The 18,594-nt window shown below is 48.1% G+C and overlaps 8 protein-coding genes across 8 annotated transcripts; 3 read left to right on the top strand and 5 right to left on the bottom strand.

The window, feature by feature from the left end:
• Position 1: 1 nt before the first annotated feature.
• Positions 2 to 9,958, top strand: Bathy04g03850 (predicted protein; the record flags this gene model as incomplete). The annotated part of the gene is made up of 1 exon (XM_007513383.1): positions 2 to 9,958. One exon carries the CDS (start codon positions 2 to 4, stop codon positions 9,956 to 9,958), a length of 9,957 nt encoding a protein of 3,318 aa, XP_007513445.1.
• A 101-nt stretch (positions 9,959 to 10,059) lies between these two features.
• Bathy04g03840 (unknown protein) lies at positions 10,060 to 10,665 on the bottom strand (the record flags this gene model as incomplete). The annotated part of the gene is made up of 1 exon (XM_007513821.1): positions 10,060 to 10,665. The coding sequence occupies one exon, from the start codon at positions 10,663 to 10,665 to the stop codon at positions 10,060 to 10,062; it is 606 nt and encodes a 201-aa protein (XP_007513883.1).
• Positions 10,666 to 11,018: 353 nt separating this feature from the next.
• Bathy04g03830 (maintenance of killer 11 protein) lies at positions 11,019 to 12,644 on the top strand (the record flags this gene model as incomplete). The annotated part of the gene is made up of 1 exon (XM_007513551.1): positions 11,019 to 12,644. The coding sequence occupies one exon, from the start codon at positions 11,019 to 11,021 to the stop codon at positions 12,642 to 12,644; it is 1,626 nt and encodes a 541-aa protein (XP_007513613.1).
• A 104-nt stretch (positions 12,645 to 12,748) lies between these two features.
• On the bottom strand, positions 12,749 to 14,098 carry Bathy04g03820 (unknown protein; the record flags this gene model as incomplete). The annotated part of the gene is made up of 1 exon (XM_007513747.1): positions 12,749 to 14,098. The coding sequence occupies one exon, from the start codon at positions 14,096 to 14,098 to the stop codon at positions 12,749 to 12,751; it is 1,350 nt and encodes a 449-aa protein (XP_007513809.1).
• Positions 14,099 to 14,394: 296 nt separating this feature from the next.
• Bathy04g03810 (predicted protein) lies at positions 14,395 to 15,483 on the bottom strand (the record flags this gene model as incomplete). The annotated part of the gene is made up of 1 exon (XM_007513403.1): positions 14,395 to 15,483. One exon carries the CDS (start codon positions 15,481 to 15,483, stop codon positions 14,395 to 14,397), a length of 1,089 nt encoding a protein of 362 aa, XP_007513465.1.
• Positions 15,484 to 15,547: 64 nt separating this feature from the next.
• Positions 15,548 to 16,204, top strand: Bathy04g03800 (hypothetical protein MICPUCDRAFT_50739; the record flags this gene model as incomplete). Its single annotated transcript, XM_007513359.1, has 1 exon — positions 15,548 to 16,204. One exon carries the CDS (start codon positions 15,548 to 15,550, stop codon positions 16,202 to 16,204), a length of 657 nt encoding a protein of 218 aa, XP_007513421.1.
• A 167-nt stretch (positions 16,205 to 16,371) lies between these two features.
• Positions 16,372 to 16,689, bottom strand: Bathy04g03790 (predicted protein; the record flags this gene model as incomplete). Its single annotated transcript, XM_007513590.1, has 1 exon — positions 16,372 to 16,689. One exon carries the CDS (start codon positions 16,687 to 16,689, stop codon positions 16,372 to 16,374), a length of 318 nt encoding a protein of 105 aa, XP_007513652.1.
• Positions 16,690 to 16,740: 51 nt separating this feature from the next.
• On the bottom strand, positions 16,741 to 17,394 carry Bathy04g03780 (unknown protein; the record flags this gene model as incomplete). The annotated part of the gene is made up of 1 exon (XM_007513499.1): positions 16,741 to 17,394. One exon carries the CDS (start codon positions 17,392 to 17,394, stop codon positions 16,741 to 16,743), a length of 654 nt encoding a protein of 217 aa, XP_007513561.1.
• Between the last annotated feature and the right edge of the window lie 1,200 nt (positions 17,395 to 18,594).

Here is an 18,594-nt window from a genome sequence, read left to right as displayed (position 1 = left end):
GATGACCTCTTCATCTTCTCGCGTTCACGACGAGTCGTTAACAGTGGAAGTACTCCGAGTGTTGCGAGATGCGATACAAAAACGGCCAAACTTGTTCAAACGCGGAGACACGTTTTCGTCGTCGGCGGCGGCGACGGTGTTTTTGCGCGTGTTTCCTCTGACGTGCGCAGTATCGTCTTCTTTGGAAACGAAAAGAGTAGCGTTGGAGTTGGCGTCCAAATTGATGCAATTCATTGCCGTGGACGATAGGGAAGGGTGGATTGCTTTATGCTTAGGGGCGTCGAGGGCGGTAGAAGATGCGAGAGAGGGGTTAATTTTACAGCGAGAAAGATTGACGGCGACGGAGGCGAGTTCTTCATATTATAATAACAACAACAATACGAACGTGGCGGAGTACGTCGCTTCGTCTTTTGCGGCTATAGTGGAACATTTTGAGATGAAGATTATAGATGCTGATTTTGAAGGAAAGGAAAATAGCAGTGATGTCACCGTTAAGAAGAAGAAGAGTGCGGAAGCGCTGCGCAATGAAGAGTTTCTCTCTGGTTTGAAACGCTCGGCGTGTATATCTTTGGACCTTTCGAAAGGCGTCTCTGCGATGCATCTCTTTGTCAACGCAGCTTTGCAAGTCGTTTCCTATACATTCAAGGTATCGCCGCAAATTGCGAGCACGATGATCACGCCACAAACTATCGATGCGATTGTAGATTTGAGCGCATATGCCGGTTCATATGAAGTTCGTTCGAACGCGTTGAAGTGCGCAAAGTCGATTTCCGTAGAATTTTACGAAAATATCGGTCGCGAAGATTTTGCAATTGCAGTTACGCTGAATGTTTTACACTATTTTGATCCCAATGATGAGCATACTAGTAATCTCGACGTTGTGCGAATGTGTCTTCAAACTTTGCAGCAGCAGCAGAGTAGTAATACTAGTAGCGTAGTAGATCAGAAACCGTCCTCGCACACAATCGTCGACAACGTCGCGAGGCTCGTGGAAGCGCTCACAAAGTGCATCACCGTCTGCCAATCTCGAGAGGTGAGAGAAATTTTACTCGAGGCTCTTTTACTCGTCGCCACTTGCGCTGATAAAGAAGAAAAACGAGTGAGCTCGCTCAGACGAAGGAGAAGCGAAAACAAAAAACGAAGGAATCATCAACAACAACAAGTCTCGTCTTCAGCGTCGGATACAATCGGTGTGTTATGCTCGAGAGCGTGTGCGTCCATTATGCATTGCGCGGTCACTAGAGATGGTTCGATGCCTTTCTCTGGAATACTTGCAATTGCCATGCGAGCGCCACATCAATCAGGAAAAATAGGAAGAAACAACAATGTCGGCAGAAAACAAAGTGGGAAGGAATTTAGCGACGAAGATACCGATTTTGAAGACCAAGCATTTTTTAGAGAAGAAGCAGCAGGGAATATCGCAAATTTGGATGTTATAGACGAAGAAAAGCAGCGTCAAATAGCAGCTGCGAAATGGACTGAGTCATGCGTGATATCAATGCTAGAACAGCTCGGCTTACCCCGAAAGAACACAGATCCAGATTCTCCCGGAGTGTGGATTCCAGACGCACGCGTCCAGGCAGAAACGACAAGTTTCAATAGCGGTGCGAACGATATAAAAACGCTCGAAAGGATTGGTGCCATTGTAACCCTTGCTAAATCAGCTGCAATGTCTGATTCAGCCGATGAAGCGAGAGCGTGTTCTGAGAAATTCATCTCGACGTGGTTGCAATGGTTCGGAAAAAATAAGAATCCAAGAGATAAAAGTTCGAGCGCAGCAGTTGCGATTAATAGAGATAGCGTCGACATCGAAACTGTAGCTCTCGCGAGAGAAAAATTCTGCGCATTCACGATGCTTTGCGATGCTGCAACAGCTTTACTTCTCGCTGCGACGACAAAGAAGCGACGAAACGATGACGAAGATAAGTCCAATCAAAACATGGATGTGAGCACCACCCGAGGATCGCTGATAAATGATGACGATTTCTCGCTGCTCAATGTGCATGATATTACTCCAGACGTCGTGTTATGGCCGTACACAAGGTACGTGAAAGATCCGCACGTCAGCTGGGTTCTGCTGAACGCGAGCAAGTTCACGGACAATAGCAAAGAACGACGCCACGCTAGGGCACTTCTTGATAGTACGACAAAGTCTAAGATTGCATCCGTAGCGCTAGCGATCACTTTCATCGCGACGACTGAAAAGTCGAGTGGAACAATAGTTTCTGCTGAACTTGCAAAGCGCGTGTTGCAGCGCGCCGTTGTAGACGAAGACGAACGAGTGAAGTCAACGGTTGTCATGGCTTTACCGTTCGCCAAATTTTTTGCAGAGAGATTTTCACCCTCGAGTCAAGCTTTAGGGGAATTGACGAAGAAAGCGATTGATATGACTCGCGAAGAAGCGAATAAAGGTGTATCTGACGCTGCAGAACGGTATGAAATTCTAGCAGCAAAAGCTATCGCGGCGATGGCGATTGGTGTTAATTACGACCTCGGATCTCTCGCAGTTGCCCTATCTCTGAGCGACACTTTGATAGAGAAAAGTAACGAAAACAACAATAGTAACTCCAGAACGGCTTATAAAAGCTACGAAGTTGATCTCGAGCGTTTGCGTAATTCCTTGACGTCTAAAGCTATCTCAGCCGTTCGACTTGCTTCGGAAAAAAAGTATGAAGACTTGGAATGCATTTGCGAGTCCATTCATTCGGTTGTGAATATCAACCTAGTGAGCGCTTCAGAAACTCGGCGCAAGATTCTGAACGCCTTGTTTGCGAGAGTATCGCAGCAAGATAGGGGATCGACAGAGTCGCGAGAAAATCACTACTTTCAGAACAATGTCTTCCGTATCGCATCTTCCGATATGGTTGACCATCAGCCATCCAAATCCAAGACGCCATCGAGGGGTCGAACGTCGCGTGCAAAAGCAATGAGTGAACTCGAAGTACAAAAAATGCCTTTCTTGCGAGATGAGCTCGAAAAATTATGCATCGAAGAATACTCTGAAATTTTTTCAAATTTTCTCGTCTGCGACGACTGTCCTGAAATTAATGAGGCAGAAGATGGCACAGAAGAGGCGAAGAAGCAACGCATGGCTGCTTGGAGGAACAATAATGTCGATAAGAAGTGGGAAGCGGATGCAATCAAAGTTGCGGTTTCCTCCTTACGAAGAGTTTTAGAGACCTCGTTAACGTGCGGTCCAGATTTTCTCGATCGAAGACGTCGAAAAGAAAAGGAAACTTTTGCTCTATTTGGGACCAATAAATTGATTGGATACGCGTGGCGATTAGCACATCACGAGAGCCCAAGCGTAAGAAAAGCTGTCCTTGATGCAACGCGTATATTTTCTCGGCGTGAAATTCTCCTCGAAGATGCTCTCGTAAACGGGGAGATCGATCTTTCGACGTTTTCCTTTCGAGCGATGAAAATGATGGCGGAAAATCTGAACAGCTTGAATTTGCGCAGGCAATCGAGTTTGAATGTAGCTTTACTTTGGGGCGGTGCGCCGTCAGCCATGAATCAAAATCCAATCCACAAAATCGAGATTGAGGCGTCTTTAAAATTGCTCCGACATCTGAAAATCGTCGTGGACGAAGCGCCGACGGACACTGCACGAGAGCTTTCTTTGCGTGTTTTTTCGACCGCTGCTATGACCGTTCCAGCAAGACGGGACGCGTTGACGATTGAAGCTATGTTCTGCGTAAAACATATCGTTCCAAACTCTGGGGAAAGTTTACTCACGGCATCGACTGCTGCTCTTCTTTTGCACACTCTGGCAAAGAAACGTGATATTCGACCAAAGGAGCTTTTGTTAGGAGACGCTCAAATTGCAGAAGGTATCGGATGTATTATCCCTAATAATAAAGAAATGTTGCGTACTCTTTGTGAGGCAGTCGTAGAGTGCTCAGAACGAGAGTTACTCGATGCTCTTTTACCTGCGGCGTTCCCGACACTAGTACGTAAAAGGGATATCAAGACGTTGGGGGCGTACGCGAAAGAGCTTCGAGGAGAGAGATCTGTCAAGTCTATAGTGACTGAATTCGCATACGTCGTCATTGCTGATTTTCTTTCAGCTCGAGATAATGAAGCACTAAAGAAGAATGCAATCGAGTTTCTCGAAGAGCAGACAGGTTTAGAAATAGAAACTCTGATTGCGGATAATGCGTTGTATCTCATTAGGTGTTTGATCAAATCCGCGGGCGCTAATGAGAAAGTACCAGAACCGGTGGTTTGCGCGAAAGAGTTGAAAACTATGCTCCACGATATTGGCCGTTTGGCACTAGGTGATGAGCAATTCACCACCTTACCAGATTTCTTGCGAGCTCACTTCACCGCTGTGGAAATGCTCATGTACGAACCAGATGAGAAGAGAAACGAAGTGATCCATCGCAGATTTCTGAAATCGCTCGCGATCATGGTCATTTTAATCCAAGATCATTTGCCTCAATTTGCACCAAAAGTCATGGCGCACTTTTCAGCCGCGCTTGAGCGCAAAAGTTTGCGCAAAGATGCTCTCAGAGCGTGGTTGATATTTGTGCAAGTGATTGCGAAGCACAGCAACGAGTACTTATCGAGAATCGCCGGTCAAATTGTGGTCACGATGTTACCGTATTTACAGAATAGCGATCAGGAAAATCAAAACAGCACTGAATTCGATGAAGGAAACGGAGATGCATCGAAAAAAATATCGAGCACTGCGAACTCTGCGACGACAGACGCTAATCTAGCGGCAGCTGTTCTTGATGAGCTCGTATTGAAGGCTATTTTACCAAAGCCGATTTTGGCTTCGCTGCCTCTTTTGCCCAGACTGGAAAGACTGCGAGACTCGAACACGAAACTTGACGACGCCAGAAGATCTAATTTACTCGAAGATAGTTTAGGAATTCGACTACAAGCGTTGACGAACTCTTTGTCCCAAACAGAAAGTGCGGCGGTCCGAGAGACTGCGCTGGTGGAAATATATCGCGCATTAAGCAACCACGAGAACACAGATGAATTGAATGCTCTCGTGAAAGGCTCGAGCGAAGGTGCAACCGCCGATTCGGTCGTAGGTAATCTCGGATTTGCGCTGTTGAAGTCTTTTTCGCACGATTATTCATCTACAGGCAGTGCAAAAAACGAGCAAGCCAGAGTACGCTCGCAAAGAATGGCGGCAAAATGCCTGGGCGAGCTCGGTGCTATCGATCCCGGTCGTTTAGGAATTACCACCGAATCTGTTGACTTGCATTTGGATACCAGACCTACAGAAGTTTCTCAAACTCTGCTCGTAGACCATTTAGCTCGTATGGTTCGCGGTGCTACCGATGCTATCATGCTCGACGCCACGGCATTCTGCGCACAAAAAGTCCTCATAACGAGCGAGTGTAGACCGGCTGAAATTGAAGAAGCCGCAACATTTTTGTACAATCAGCGTAATAACTACGCTATGGATACCACTATATTACCGGAAGGATCAACAAAGGACGGGGCTAAATTCTGGTCGGAGTTACCCGAGGAAGCGAGAACCACGTTGGCTCCATATCTTACGACGATTTACACCTCAAGTAGTAACAAGCAACTCCCTTCGACGCGTCCGATATATGGAACGTCTTCTTCAGTCAACTCATTCTCGAAATGGATTCAGCAGTGGTGCCGCGTATTAGCCATAGAAGCTCGCGGTCCGTGTGCGGATTTATTCGAGAATTGTTTGGGAGTGTTTCGACACGATACACGCCTGACGCTGTATTTGCTTCCGCACATGGTTTTAGATGCTCTGACTGGGCAAACCAAAGAAGAGTACGCCAATACGAACGAAGATACCCCCATTGTCATCGATAATGATGATGGAGATGAAACCGCACGAATGCGAAGACTTTCCATCGAGCTCGAAATTTTAGCCGTGTTGAGAGACGCCGCTGGTATAGTAGTTTCGGAGAATGAGCAGCACGTGGTAAATACGAGCAGAGGTGAAATATCCCCAAATGATGTTGTTGCATTTTCGGCGTTGCGCTCGCAAAGGGGAAGAGACAACGCGCTCAACAGTAAGTCGTCTGCATCAGGAGGCTCTGGTGGTATCGCGGAATTGGCGGCACAAGCAATATTCCACTTGCTTGACCAGCTCGAAACGTGGGTTGCGAATGTACGTATCTCTAGTACGAGACGTCATTCATATGGCGCAAATGCCATGCACAAAAATGCGCACTTTGTTCAGGAGTTCCTGGAGAATATTCCTAAAACGCTACTTGCAAAAGCGGCGCAGAACTGTGGCGCTTCAGTTCGTGCTCTCAGGTACTTTGAAGACCATTGTCGTGCTCAGGGTGCGGTATCCAATCCTGCATCGGCGAATTTTTCGAAGACAAAGCTCGACATGGCAGACGGCGACGTCTCATTCTTAGCCTCGGTATATCAGGGCCTGGCTGAACCGGACCAGTTGTTGGCGTTGCCCAGATTTCGCGCGCAACCAAAAGTGGAAGATGAGCTTTTACGACACGAGGAAGCTGGGGAATGGGAGGAGGCACTGATTCACTACGAATCTGAGCTTTCAAAGAAGACGCCAAAATCATCATCTTCAAGTGATACTTTATCGCCTGCAGAATGGGGAAGGCTTCGTTGTTTAAAAGGTCTTGGGCATTTACGAACGGTGCAAAGAGATTCGGAAACTCTGCTTGCGGCGCGTCGCTTCTCAAGAAATCGCAAAGAAACAGCAGCGCTGGCAGAATCTGGAGCAAACGCCGCGTGGCGATTGGGCCGATGGGATGATTTGGAGAGTTTATTAACAAAGTTAGATAACGAGAACGCGAGAAGAGGTGGTGGAATGCACTCATATGATGGTACTGTCACAACGACGGCGTCGTTAGAACACGTCATCGGATCTTCTCGCAAACGAATTCGGAGCACTGCGGGTGGAGGAATTCTCTCTTCGCGATTACATCGTCATCAAGCGGTGAATGTATTTAACGATGACGACGACGTGTCTGGATTATTGACGAATCTGTCCTCGTCTGCGTTTAATCCAAAAGCTCCTGCGGATGGTGATGCCGCTATTGGACGCATAATGCTCGCCTTGACGCGAAATAATAACCGAAATGGAGTAAACAATTGCGATGAAGTAGGTTTTCGCCGTGCGATGAAATCTGCGCGCGATGCCGTCTTGGCACCATTAGCTGCAGCAGCGATGGAAGGGAGTTGGCAAAGAGCGCACCCGAGTTTGGTGCGGCTTCATTTGTTGCAGGAGTGCGCAGCTGGCTTTGAAGCTGTCAAGTCTTTCCGCGAAGAGACGGGTAGAATGCAAGTTGAACTTGCTCGACACAACGAAATCCCCGCTTCTAGTAAGGGTAACACTAATAACGCATCGAGAAGTCGATTAGCCGATACAAGAACAACCGCGAATCGATTTCGAATATCTCGAGAGTCCAAATCGGGTATTCCTGTGGTCACTCAAACTGTACTCAACGCGTGGGATGCGCGCTTAGAGAGAGTACCTGCTACGATTCAGACGCGAGAGCCGATCTTAGCTTTGCGACGGTGCATCTACGGTTTACTTCACGCTGCACCTGCGCAAGCGAACGCGTGGTTGGCGCAAGCGCGAGCATGTCGAACAGCTGGTCACCATGGCGCCGCGCAGCTTGCACTCTTAGAGGCTAGAAATTCTATGCAACAAGTTGAAAGTGGTGCGAGTGAACGAACGACGATTGGAAACAACGTTCGATTAGCCTTGGAGCAAGCAAAGTTACTCTGGGCGGAAGGCAAGCAACACAAAGCAGTCAGCGAAATTCAAGAAGTTCTCGGTTTCACCGATGAAAACAACAACAGCTCTCGTTCGGGAGGTAGTACGACGACCATAACTGAGGACATACTGGCCGAAGGTGATGAAGACGCCAAGATCTTGGCAAAAGCGACGCTTAAGCTCGCTCGTTGGGCTGCGGTCACCGGTCAAAAGCAAAAAAATGAAATTCTCGAACTGTACAAGCGCGCAAAGACGCACTACGGATCGAGAGAAAAGGCTCACTTTCACCTCGCGAGGTATTTGGACGAGCTACTCAAAGATGCACAAAGGAGAGAAGCGGTATTGGCGATGAGTGGGATTGGCAGCGTTTCGGCCGCCCAGAATTTGAACACGTCCTCGCGAAGTCGACGAGCGAATAATCAGGGTGGCGGTCGCGCAGGTTCAAACGCTCTCGCGAATAGTAGAGAAGTGACCTCCAGTTACGATTTGATCACGGAAGCTGCGAAAGCTTACGGAGCATCCGCAAAAAATGGACATCGCCACGTGTATGCCTCCATACCGAGAATGTTGACGTTATGGTTCGATGCCGGAGACAACTACGAGAGAATGCACGCAACTTATACTTCGACAACGTCTGCAACGACGCAGCATCAGATGCAGAAGGAACTTCAGCGCGCCAAGAAGTGTTGTGAAGACATTACGCTCATCGTCAAGACTTACAGCAACGCGTTTCCTTTGTATAAATGGCTCGTCGCTTTACCGCAGCTCACCTCTCGCTTGACCCACAAAAATGAAGACGTGTTACACGTCGTCCAGACGTTAGTTTCGCGACTGTTCCGCGCGTACTCGGATCAAACGTTGTGGCAACTCGCACCAATGTTGCGTTCGCGTGATGATTATCGGAAACGATCTGCTTTACAAGTATTACAAAAAGCGATTCGCGAAGAGAGCAGCCATCGCGAGCAAATCGCCGCTTTTCAAGCTATGGGCGACCACCTCGTCAAGCTGTGCGCGTTTCAACCGAAAGCACCGACAGAGCCTAGACAACGTCAAGCGAAGAGTTTTTCGCTTGAGAAAGAATTCCCGGGTTTATGTGCAATGTTACCGTCGCAAATTATGATTCCAATTCAATTATCCTTGACGGCGGCGCTCCCGCCGAAAGATTCAAATCCTACGGACCATACACCGTTTCCTGCCGCAACGCCAAGTTTTTACGGTTTCGTCGACGACGTGCAACTGTTGCAATCTTTGCAAAAGCCGAAAAAACTAACCGTCATCGGTGACGATGGTTTGGAATACTCCTTTTTGTGTAAACCAAAGGACGATTTGCGAAAAGATTTAAGAATGATGGAATTTTGTGCGGTTCTGAACCGTTTGTTATCTCGCGACGAACAAAGTCGCAAGAGACGATTATATTTGCGCACTTTCTCCGTTATTCCATTGTCTGAGGACTGTGGTATCATCGAATGGGTCCCGAACACGACCGGTTTGCGTCACGTGATGCAAAACTTATACGTTCGCGAAGGTATATTCGGACGTCACACGCACAACGACATCAAAGAAATCTACGAAAGGTGGAAAGGACGATCGCCACTCGGGTACGGGAAGGAGGTGTTACAAAAATTCCCACCCGTTTTCCACAAATGGTTCCTTGACACTTGGAAAGATCCATCGAAGTGGTTCGCCGCTCGCAAGGCATTTGCGCACACATCTGCGGTCTGGTCGATGGTCGGCCACATCGTCGGTTTGGGAGATCGGCACGCGGAAAACGTCTTGTTGGATGCGACAACTGGTGATTGTGTCCACGTGGACTTTTCGTGTTTGTTCGACAAAGGTTTAGAGTTGGAAACGCCGGAAGTTGTTCCTTTTCGATTGACGCAAAACATGATTGATGGTTTAGGCGTTGGAGGCTACGAAGGCGCCTTTGAACGCGTCTGTGAAATTACTTTAGACGTGTTACGAAATCATCGCGAGGCGTTGATGTCTGTGTTAGAAACGTTCGTACATGATCCACTCGTTGAGTGGACTCGCGGGAAGAGTAGCAGTAACCAAAGTAATACGAATGTGGTTTCGCAACGAAAAGCGAAAGAGGCTCTGGAAAATATCGGGGCGAGATTAGAAGGCGTCGTCGTTGGTGTCGGCGCGGCGCCGAGTTTACCTTTGAGCACGAGCGGTCAAGTCCGGCGTTTGATCGAGGAAGCTACGAGTCTCGTCAATTTAGCTTCTATGTATATCTGGTGGATGTGCTTCTTCTGATTGAAGAAAAAGTAATTATTTACGTTCGAATTCAAACGCGTAAAAATGCTGTTGTGCGATACAATTTTAGTAGGTATATTAAAAGTGGAATTCAATAATATTTAGCGTCTCTTTCTCCAGTCGTCCGAAAAGTCATCCTCGTCGATGGATTTGTTCTGGTCTCTTTCCCACTCGTCTCTTTCGTATTCATCGTATCTAGATTGATCCGCGGCGTTGAAGAACCCACTCACCACGTTCACGACAAACGCCAACATGAACAGCTGAAAGATGAAACCGCCCCCACCAAAGAAGCCAAACGGCATGCCGTACCCGAAACCAAACGGCATACCGAACCCAAACGGAGAAAACATCGGCACTGGCATTGGCATCACCGTCGGTCCGTAACCCGCGCGCGGCGGCGGTCCTCGTCTGTATTGCCCACCACCTCTCGGCGCAGACCTGTACGATCTTCCGCCTCCTCCTCTCATACCTCCGCCGCCTCTCCCAGCCACTTGCGTGATTTCATTCGCAAAAGTGGAAGCCTCCGCAGGCTGATTCAACACCGAGCAATCCGCGACCGCTAACGACGTCGCCACGAGCGTCGCCAACGCGAAAGACGCCGCTTTCTTCTCCCATTTCTGTTCTTCTGTTTCTTGTTTTCGTCGCTGCTCGCATTTCTTTCCTTCTGCCTTTGACGACGACGACGACGTTTCGTTGAAGATCATCATCGTCACTTTCGAGGAGGACGAAGAATTCGCCCTGGACGATGATGATTTTCCTCGAAAAGACACCAACGCGCTTTTGGAACGACGACTCTTATTTTTTAGTAAAGACGAAGATCGGCACGCGGCGACCAACTTCCCAGAGGAGGTTGAAAGAAGAGAGGAGGATGAGGACAACATTTTTTTGTTTCTGTGGTAATCAATACGCGCGCAAAGTGTGTTTGTGTTTCTCTTCTTTTTACTGAGGAAATGAAAATATCTTTCAAAAATGACGTGTCAATTGCTTAGGGTGTCCAACCCTAATTTTGAGTCACACGTCTCTCTTCTTTTCTCTTTTTTCCTTTCATCATTAAAAAAAAATGGCGAAGAACTTCGAGGCAAACGCGCACTCGATCTTCGCCGGCTCGTACGAGCGATTTCTGTTCGGACACTCGTACGGTCCAAACTTCTCTGCCTCTTTTACTGCTGCTGGCGAGGAGGAGTTTGAGAAGAAAAGGAACAACACAAAGTTTCTGTGCACGATAGACGCGCATTCGCAATCGATAAAATCAATCGCCGCCGCCGGTCCGTTTTTCTGCAGCGGAGGACACGACGACAGAATACGAGCGTTTCACGTGAATACGAGAGGGGAGATTTCGGACGTGGGGTCGTTGACGGGACACAGTGGGACGGTGACGTGCATCGCGTTTGCCAAGCCCAGTATTTATGGAAAGCGTGAAGATGATGATGATGATGGTAAAAAGTGTACTACGAAGAACAACAAGAACAACAACAACGAGGAGGAAAAAGTGCCGTCGCCGACTCGAATGCTTTCCGGGAGCGACGATGGGACGATTTTAGTCTGGCAAACGTACGATTTTGAAATACTGAAGAAAATGTTGGCGCACAGAAACGGCGTTTCTGGGTTGAGCGTACACGCGTCCGGGGTAGTGGCGGTGTCGTGCGGAAAGGAAGACCGGTCCGTGGCGCTTTGGGATTTGAAGAAAGGACGGGTTGCGTATAAAGGGAAGACGAGAGGTGGGGAAGAAAGCGGAATTGACGTGTTTTTTAGCAGCAAAGAAGAAGATACATCGGGAGGAGGAGGGAAGAGGTACGGGCTTTTGACGAATAAGTGGTTGGACGTTATCGATTGCGAAAGCGGCGGCGAGGTGAGCTCGTTTACGAGGGAAGATCAAAGGGAAGGAAGGATTGGGTATCGCAAGTGTTTGTGCGCGACAAGCAAAGAGGATTCGGCGGAAAACATCTACCGAATTGGATACGAAGGTGGCGACGTGTGCATTTTCGACGCGAGAGTCGGTGGTGGTACAGCGAGTGCGACGATTGTAAACGCGCACGAAAATCGCGTTCGGTGCATGGCGGAGATTCCAGAACGCGGAGGACACTCTTTCGCTACGGCATCTTCGGATGGAATTATTAAAGTTTGGGACGAGAGAAACGTCAGAGAGCCAATCGCACGAATCGAAGGCGGCGGGCGATATACGAGTTTAGTAGTCATGAACAACAACGACATCATGCGCAGATCGAAACCGGCGAAACCGAAAGAAATTGAAATCGACGATATCGAAGCCCGTTTGGAAATGAGGAAGAAAGAAGAAAAGAAAGTAAACACGGAAACTCAAAAGAACGCGGAAAAAGGGAAGAAGAAGAAAACGAAGAAGAAGACGAAAGCGGATTACGATAAAATGGATTCGGATTCAGAGTTGGAAATCGTGGACGACGAGGAAAATAATGCAAAGGACAGGAAAAAAGCTGCGATTGATGATTCGGATAAAGTTGATGACGACGACGAGAGCGAGGAAGACGACAATGAGAGCGAGGAAGACGACGAAGACATGATTGAAAAAATGCGACAGGCGTACAACAAAACGCACCATAAGAACAAAAGTAAACGAAAACCGCAACAACAATCTCGCAACAGTCAGTACGAGAAGAACGCCACGACGGCGCGAAAGAAAGCGAACAAGAAGAGCAAAAGCAAATTTTAAAAATAGCAGCAGCGGCGATAGTAGAAAAGTAGCGAAATAGCAGCAGCAACGAGTGGACATGCGCATGTCGTTTCAAAAATCTAATAATGCACTCATCATGGTGACTAAATCTTACGACGCTGCTTTTCTCGCGCATCGTCGTCTTCCTCGTACTCCTCCTTTACTCCGTCTTCTTTTTTCTTTTTCCCCTCGTTCCTCCTGTGCTCCTTCCATAAATTCAACGCGGGCTTAATGTCTGACACGTATATCGCTTGATACTCCTCGTCTACTAATCCTAGCTTTTTCATCAACTCCAAAATCTGCACGCTCGCCGCCTCTTTCGCGTTGTCGCTGCTCGTCCCTTCCGCTTCTACTTCAATTGTACCGAATTCCAAAGGTACGTTCTTATACCTCTTCTTTTGATCTCCTAAATACAATCTTCTGTGGGTCACTCTCGCCGTTCCTATAAATTTTGGATCGTGCACTAATCCAGTCACGCTCCTCGACAACAACTTCACCGTATACAAACACAGCGTATCGTTAAATTTCGCTCTCGCCGGTTTCACGTCGCTCTTCGCGAATTTCATCCCTTCCTCTAATATCAAATTCGCCACCGCATCGATCGCGACGTCCTTCTGCGCTTGTCTCAAAGTATCGTTCGATAAATCTGCGACGGCTATAATCGCCGCTTCCACCGCCGTCCCGGCCACGTGCTCGTGATGTCGCCACTCCTCCGCGGTAATCTTCACGTCCGGTAAAATATCCGGCGCTAACTCTGCGAAAGTTTTATTTCTCACGCACGCCGAAAGAAAATTATTCGCTTCCATCTTATTCCTCGGCGCTCGATTCGCCCCGTATTTCCCGTCCGCTTTGCGAATCTTGTCGAGCAACACGGACGTTATCAACTTATCCCCGTAAAACGCGTTCAAATCCACTTGCCTCTTCACATCCTCCGGCACGTGAACTCCTCCGCCTCGTAAATACAACCCAGCCGGTAAGTAACGCTCGACCGGAACTTTCGCCAGCGCCGTCAACCAATCCGTCACGTATTTCACGTGCTTCTCTTTCTTCTCTTCGTCTTTAGACACGACCAACCGTTCGATGTCTCGGTCTAACTTTTCGTACATTTGATGTAAATAATGGTCGTGAGGTTGTTTATTCACCCAAAGTCTCAGCGAGAGATCGTAATATCGTCCTTGTCTTCTTCGGAAATACTCGCGTTCTTTTCGCTGAAGCTGCTGATGAATTTCCTCCTCGGAAGTTGTCCTCGAATCCCCTCGGAAGTTATTCTCTTTTCGCTTCTGTATTAACTTCTCGATGGAGATTTTCTTAGAGTTCTTCTTATTACTATTGCTGTTCTTATCACTATTACTGTTACTATTATTCGCCGCTACTGCTGCTCCTCCTCGACCGGAGTTGTTGTTGTTCTTCTTCTTAAAGTGAACAAAGTTGCCTCGATGCGCGGTTATGAACATCTGCTCTTTTGAAGAAGAGCTTTTTATGATTGTCGTCGTCGTTAGAGGAGGAGGAAAAGGAGGAGAAAAAGTCGAGGGGATACTTTCGCTTTTCAGAGTCACCGGCGTCTCAAAAGGTGTAGTGTATATAGAGGCTGACCGCGCGTCGAATTTGTATCTGTAATGTAATTGTGTGAAGATCTTTGCTGTTTGGGTGATGCATTAAATGTATTAAAAATTTTACGCGCGATCATCCGAGACCACGTCGTGTGGTACCAAATCTCTCTCACACACACATCACTCTCTCTTATTATTCATTAAGAAAACATCTCCGGCAAAGCGCCACCGTTTGGCGCGCACGCTCTCAAAGCGACGCTCAACTCTTCCGCGAAGAAATCGTTATCTACGTCAGAGAGCGCGAACGCCTCCGCCGTCCACAAGGACAACAACTCCTCCACCGCTTCCTCTAAACCGGATAACACCAACAACTCTGGATCGTGTTCGACGACGGCGTCGACGTCTACGTTTGGGAATTTTTCTCTGAGCAGTTTTGCGTTTCTACCGACGACAGAGACCCACTCGTCGCCTGTATCGCCCATGAACAATTTCGGAGCCGAGAGGAACATCGAGCAGCAATTGGCTCCAGGCGCGGCGGTTTTCAATTTGCTCAGGCGACTCACAAACGCCGACGAAGGCGTGGATAACGCGTCTGGATTCACGTGACACGCGTCCACGGCTTCTCTCGGCGTACACGTGATTGCTTTGGAAATCTCGTTGATGCGAACGGCAACCTCGTCTTGATTTTCAGACGTGTTCTGTTCCGTCGAACTCACCATGCGCTCCGCCAGCGACAACGTCCGACACGCGAGATTTTCCGCGTATCTCTCCGTCATGTTGTTGTTACTACTACTACTACTACTACTACTCGAACTACTACTAGAACTACTTCTATTCGTCGCTGTTTCCAGCCAAAACGTCTTCACTCGTTTCACGTCCTCTCTCAACTTTTCGTCTCTTTCTAATCTCAAAATAAATTCGTCCAGTCGTCGGTCCGCTTCGTCCCGTATCGTCGCTCTCGATACCGCTTCACCGGCCAAACCTTGTCTCTGTCTTTTCAAGGGCATCACATTCGCGAGAAACCAGCTGTAACAAAACGCAAACGGGTTCGTGTTATCACTTTTATTCAACGCGTTTCCGAACGAATTTTCGCTCAAGAAGTTTAGGAAATTCGCGATCGGGCCTCCGTTTTCTCTTTGCAAATGTTCTCTGAGCAAGTCGTAGTCGTTGTTGAAATCCGCCGGGTCTCTCTGGTCTCTTTGGCTTTGTCTTCGAACTCTTCGTTGTTTTTGAGGCTTTTTTCCTCCCGTCGAGGAGGAACAAACGCACGGCGAGCGGGAAAGAATCATCGGTACAATGACGACTCTGAATTGGAAAAACATTTCTCCATTACAAAAAGAAAGAAAGACGATGATGAACGACGACGAAAGTCGTCGTTCATCTCCTCCTCCTCCTCCCCTAAACGACAGAGGACGACGAACACGAGTGAGTATTCTCGCGTCTCATTTCGCGTCGTCCTCAAAAACTTTGAAAGGAAAAGACGAAGAAGACAAAGAAGAAGAAATCCAATCCGCGGAGGAATGGATATCCTCCCCGGGAAAGGTGTTCGAGAACAGAAAGAAACGATACGTGATCACGCGAGAGTCTATCGAACAATTCGGTAAAGTCACTCGCGATGAACAGTGGATACACAAAAGTAATGATAATGATGATTTTGGTAGTGCATCGTCGTCGTCTTCTCCGTCTGTCTTGGGAGGCGTTAAACTGCCAATCGCTCACGGATTCTTCACCGTGTCCTTGTTGACGTTTTTATCCTCCGCGCCGAGAAAGAGCGCGACGTGGTGCAAGTACGAAATCAACTGCGGGATGAAAAACGTAAAATTCGTGAAACCGGTAGAGGTGAACTCAGTTTTAGGATGTCGAACGAAAGTCAAGAGCGTTTCGTGGAAGCGAGGGAGGGAGATGTTGGAGACGACGTACGAGTGCGAGATGTTCAAAGAAGGAGGACGAAGAGGAGAAGAGGAGATCGTGTTAGAAGCGGAATGGATTGTCAGACAAGTTCTCGCGTAGTAGAGAAGAAGAGATAGCTAGAGTAGTAACACTCGTAGTAACAGAGCAGCTGCACCGATAGATATGTAAAATTATAGTAATAGTTTAATAGAGTAATAATGTACAAAAGTAAAAGAGCGAGCGTAAAAAAATCCACGACGAACGAACGCGCGCGGTTGTTGATGTTTTTAAAAGCCGAGATTCGGCCTACTCGCGTTTGGAGCGTCCGCCAACTCCGGTCGACCAAGCTTCTCAAACTTCTCCGAGGTGGTAAATCCGCTCGTTCCAGCTAACGCGGCGCCTAAAATGTTGTCCGTGCACGCCTCTTCCACCGTACAGTCCGTCCTTTTTTCGCCTCTTTCCAAACGCTCCGACAAACTTTGCGCTTGCGCTCGCGCGAATTCTCGTCGGTCACCGTCGCAGTCCATCATGCCGCCTTTGCACTTGAAAGACATGGCCTCGTCGCGTTGGTCCATGTATTCTTTGACTGCATGTATGTAGTCCATCATCGTGAGTATCAGAGATCTTTGGTGAGTGTTCATTTGAATGTAGTAGATTTACGCGAAGGCGAGCGAAAAAAATCTAAACGTTACTGGATAAGATATTTTAAAACGAAAAACGATAAACGAACCGAAACGAAACGCACCGGAAGGATCGACGAGGACAAAATCCAACGCCAAAGCCGGCTGCCCCACAGCCACCGTCGTCGCGGCTAAAAACGACGCCGTCGCCAGGCGCATCTGCGCCTCGTACGTGTCCTCTTCTTTCCACATCAATCGTTCGTTTAATTTTCCCATCTTGTTGTTCATATCTTTGTCTTCTTCGTTGTTGTTGTTGTTGTTGTTCGTAGTAGTAGTAGTAGTAGTATCAAGATCGAACCAACGCGCGACGAGCTCAAAGTTGCTAAACCCACCGGTCGTGCTCGCGATGCAGCACATCGATTGGCTCGCGATAGATATCGCTCGATTCAGAGCCGTGGTGGATTCGTTCTCCCGCGTCGTGGAATCATCATCTTTCTTCGTCGTTAGATATCGTTTTTCATCGCTCGAAGCGCTTTTGGTATTCGTAAAGGTGTTGCTCTTCTCATTTTGATGACCCCCCGCGCGACGAAAGCGACGAGAACGAGAACGACGAAGTTTGTTCTCGTCGCGCTCGCCGAGCGTTCTCGGCGCCTGAAAAGCCGCAACAGTCAGAGTTGATGATGAAAACATGTAACCACCGGATTAGAAGTGATGTATCTTTTTATATCTCTGTTTTCTTGTGTGGAGTTTCCTTTTCCCCAGAACGAATGGAGAAAACAACTGCGCCGAGACTCCGACATAAACGAGGATGAAAGAAGAACTAAAAGAAGAACTCAAAGAAGAGGGAGAGAATAATGAGTCTTTCATCGGCGCTTTAATTGCGAAGTTTCGAGAGCGAGACGATTCGAGCGACGACGAACGAGATGCCTTTACCATCATCGAGCAGGAAGAAGATGCATTTTCAAAAACAACGAAGACTTTGACGCAAAAACGAACCGACGGAACGAACGCTACGAAGAAGAAGAAGAAGAAGAAGAACGAGAAAGAGAACGTGAAAGCGATGATCGACCGATCGTTTTGGTGGCGAGAGGATGAAGAGACAGAGAACGAGGACGACTGCAGAAGAAGTCATCATCGTCTGTCCCATCAGCCGCACACCGACCGGCAAAATCATCCGCTCAACCACCAAAACTGGGAGGAAGAGGAGGAAAAGGAGGAGGAAAAGCAACGAAAGCGTTCGCTGTCGTTTGTCGACGCCGCCGCCGGTTTTGCCGAAAAGGAGGAAGAGGAAGACACAGACGTGGATATTTTAGAGGTTTGGCGACGACGACGACGCGAGAACGAGTTGATGAATACGACGACGACGACGAATGTAGGTGGTGGTGGCGGCGCTCGGACGACTTCTTCTTTTTACGATACGAGTACGAATCAGTATCGTCGCGGCGGTAGTTTTAACGACGATAATGGCGCGATGATGTTTAGCCATCATCGTCATCGCTCGAACGACGACGCGAATAAGGTGGTTGATATGGTCACCAACAAGAGCGCGCAGACGTCCTTCTTCCGAGAGGATCCGTTCGTATCGGTAGGAACGCGTAAAGAGGAACGAGGAAGAGGAAAAAGAAGGAAAGGTAGGAGCGCGAAGAGCGAGCCGACGATTGCAAAGTCAAAAAATGGACGCGTGCTCATATCCGCCGCGAATATCACGGACGAAAGCGACGAGGACTTTAGCGACGACGCAAATACCACCACCACCTCCAGCGTAGAATACGATAGCAAAGAAGAAGAAGATGATGATGATGATGATGATGAAATAGACGAGGAACAGATACGACTCGAGAAACGATTAGATGCCATTAAAGCGCGCCTGAAGAAGTTCGGAATATCCTA

Source organism: Bathycoccus prasinos (assembly GCF_002220235.1).
Source record: "Bathycoccus prasinos genomic : Chromosome_4".
Lineage (NCBI taxonomy): Eukaryota > Viridiplantae > Chlorophyta > Mamiellophyceae > Mamiellales > Bathycoccaceae > Bathycoccus > Bathycoccus prasinos.
The sequence above is the reverse complement of the archived record's forward strand: the minus strand, read 5'-3'. Positions and strand labels throughout refer to the sequence as shown.